Source organism: Gobio gobio (genome assembly GCF_949357685.1).
Source record: "Gobio gobio genome assembly, chromosome: 9".
Taxonomy (NCBI): domain Eukaryota; kingdom Metazoa; phylum Chordata; class Actinopteri; order Cypriniformes; family Gobionidae; genus Gobio; species Gobio gobio.
This window is the reverse complement of record NC_137115.1, coordinates 46,076,810-46,080,239: the sequence shown is the minus strand read 5'-3', so window position 1 is coordinate 46,080,239 and position 3,430 is coordinate 46,076,810. Positions and strand designations below refer to the sequence as shown.

The following is a 3,430-nucleotide window of genomic DNA, read 5'->3' as shown; positions in this document are numbered from 1 at the left end:
CATTTAGAAACAAAAACGATATAATATAATATTAATATATTATTAACATTAATATATAATACAATGTCATATATCACTATTGTCAGAGACAAAATTTGATCAATCAATCTCAAAAGTGTTTAAATCTCACAGATGTTGATATTCAGGTGAAATGACAAAATAAAAAAACGAATGGGGGGAACCTTTACCATAATGTGCGAAGGGATGATTTAAGTTGTTAGGGTGATATAGGCACTTTAGGACATAAAATGGTAAATGGACTGCATTTATATAGCGCTTTCAACAGCTTTACATTATCCTCACATTCACCCATTCATACATCGCCGGCGGTGTCACCCATGCAAGGCGCCATCCAGCTCGTCGGGGGCAGCGGGGGTTAGGTGTCTTGCTCATGGACACCTTGACACTTGGTCAGGTGGAACCGGCGATTGAACCACCAACCTTCCGGTTTGTAGACAATCAAAATGATCATTCAATGTGATGACAGAATTTGTTTTGAAAAAAATAAACGCACACACTACAATTAACAAGAATTTGGTTTGTAACAAGTTTATTAAGAAACAAATCAAGCATAACACTTCAGTTAACAGTCCTCCTCGCTTAAAATTAAAAACAGGAAAAGAGCTAAAACCAAAGACCATATAAAAGCATCCCCAGTTCCTTAAGGGGCCAAGGGGGAAAGGAAAGCAATATCAATACAGAAATACACATTTCATCATAGCGGAACCTGATAATGAAACAAAGGTATACCTGCATCAATAACTTAAAACAATTAAGAAAATAAACATTTTATTTATTCATTCATTACAAAAAAAAAAGAGCCATCCACTACCTGGTGTGTATTTTGCCTTAATGCCAGCATTAAGTAAAGGGATGAGAGAGAAACTAATAGAGGGCCAGCAATGGTATTTCTCTGATAGCATAAGACACACCTAGAAAGAGGAGAGTTGATCTGCAGGACTAATTCAAGCGGGACTGTTTTGTGGACTCTGGTTTGGCATCTTCAAAATATATCCAGACCTCAATAACCTCCAGGTGCCCGGTCTCTGACCGACGTGTGGTATAAAAGCCCACTCCGACTATATAAAGCTTTAACGTTCTACTAAACAGCATTCGCTTTCCCTCAACACTCAGACAACATGAACTTGCTCTTTATAAATAAGCTCTCATTTGTGTATATTTGGTTTAAGCTAGAGGTAGGCCATTCCTTCTGACTTTAGCATCCCGCCCCAAATAATAATTCTTGGCCCTTAAATGCTTACCCCATGGCTGTGGTATATAAAACAAATAACATACACATGAATTGACGCAATTATGTTAAACATCGATAATTCAAAATCAAATGTCAGAAGAGGTAAATTTATGATTGCTTCCATTAGAGCAACTGGTGTCTTTCCTTTCCTACTTGCTTTTCTGCGTTTTCCCTTAAGAAATAACATCCAGTCCAGCCGCACTGACTGTCCCAAAACACTACATCATCTCAAACAGGGCTGTCGTCAGGGAGGGGGCAAAACCGGGAAAGTTATCCCGGGACCTTTGAAGAAGGGAATCCCCACATTTTATCCCAGGGTCTGTGAATTTATGATTCTATTTACTTGCATATACAGTACGATAACAGAGTCAGATATTAAATGTTCAGGAGCTTTAGATCTGTCTGGAAGTGACAGATATATGATTTACAAATCATTTATTCTTTGGGTCTCCTTGGGTTGAGTCATATCTGGCATATATTGCAAATCGCATTGTTTATAATGACAAACAACTGCATAAATCCCCTGGTTTTATATGAATGAAAGGAGTTTTCACATTAAAATATAAATAAAAACACAAAAAAGTGAAACTGTCTCTATTTTTGGAGAATTATTTGAAATGATTGGAAAAATGTATTCATTTTAAGAATTCCAGAGTAAACCAGAAAGAATATGTAGCAAAACACTACGAAAAGCCTGCGTAAAACAACATTGACATTAAGGAAAGAACAAGCAGATGTAGGGTGAAAAACTCTCAGTTTGTGTAGAGCGCGCTCAGAGTAACACTGACCTCAATATTCACTTCCTGCTGCTCGGTTCTCGCTCTAAGCATGTTTCAAACTGACTGTGACAGGAAGAGAGTGGAAGACGTGGAGAAGGACGGTAGAAGAAAAGACCTCCTCATCTACAACATCAGCAGCAGCCTCTTTCTAGATTTTTCTTTGTAGACAAAACTTCTATTCTACAGCACAAAACTACCTAGCAACATTTACTAGTTACAAAGCACAAGGACAGACATGTTTATATAGAGAGGAAATAAAAATACAAAAAGTAAACATCCTGACTTTCACACACAATACGAATAAAATAATTGAAAAATGCCATTTCATTACAATAGGACAAAATAAGATGCCTTGCATAGGGGGGAACAAGATCAAACATAGGTAGGAAAACCATGCATACCGAAAGGCGATATGGGGGACTTAAACTGAACGTATCACATAGTGCAAAAATCCCAAGGAGAAACGAGGGACTGAATCAAATGCGAATGAATCTCTGAGCCCAGCCCCTTCACCAGGCCGTTACCCCAAACATCCCACCCGAAAATCCCCACCGGTGTGGACTTTGGTCTGTCCTGTGATAAACAAGGCATCAGGAGATGAGATTGCCGTGGTGATGGAGGTCTTATGACCCCATCCCTGCCCACTTTGGTGAATGCCGCTAGCGCATCTTGTGATCATCAGTGTTGCCCATGTTGGAGCCAGGGCTGGGGTCCTGCTGTCGCCTGGGCTGGGTCACACACACAACCACACATGCAAATACGTGCACAAACACCACGCACCCAAACAATCAAACCGAGACAGAGACAGAAATATAGTTAAAATGGTTGTCCTGCGCTCGACTCGCTGACATGTTAGTTCTCAAACAATACGAGTAAAAGTTTGCAGCCCACATGCAATTGCATATACAATAACAGAGTCAGATATTACATTTTAAGGAACTTTGTCTGGAATTGAAAGATGATTTACAAGCATTACTGTCATTTAATATTGACATTTATTTTTGGGGTTGAAACTGTGTTAAAACTTTTATTAGAGTTATATGGTGTACACCGTTCAGGCATAACATTATGACCTAATATTGTGCTGGTCCCCCTTTTGCTGCCAAAACAGCCCTGACCCGTCAAGGCATGGACTCCACTCGACCCCCGAATGTGTGCTGTGGTATCTGGCACCAAGATGTCAGCAGCAGATCCTTTAAATCCTGTAAGTTGTGAGGACGCTCGATTGGATTGAGATCTGGGGAATTTGGAGTCCAAGTCAACACCTCAAGCTCGTTGTTGTGCTCCTCAAACCATTTTGGCATTGTGACAGGGTGCATTATCCTGCTGAAAGAGGCCACAGCCACCAGGGAATACCGTTTCCATGAAAGAGTGTACATGGTCTGCAACACGTAGGTGG

At 40.1% G+C, this 3,430-nt stretch overlaps 1 protein-coding gene across 9 annotated transcripts in view; it reads right to left on the bottom strand.

Annotated features, from left to right (window-relative positions):
• Positions 1 to 522: 522 nt before the first annotated feature.
• The window catches only part of cbfb (core-binding factor subunit beta), a 46,677-nt gene continuing 43,769 nt past the window's right edge, over positions 523 to 3,430 (bottom strand). For 4 of the 9 annotated variants that reach the window (XM_079825207.1, XM_079825200.1, XM_079825203.1 and 1 more), the window contains one exon: positions 537 to 2,754. In XM_079825207.1, the coding sequence (XP_079681333.1) occupies positions 2,552 to 2,754 (203 nt within the window). In that variant the 3' untranslated portion in view covers positions 537 to 2,551. Of the gene's footprint in view, positions 2,760 to 3,430 lie in introns of all 9 variants that reach the window. The other 5 variants (XM_079825205.1, XM_079825202.1, XM_079825201.1 and 2 more) reach the window with 4 other exon arrangements.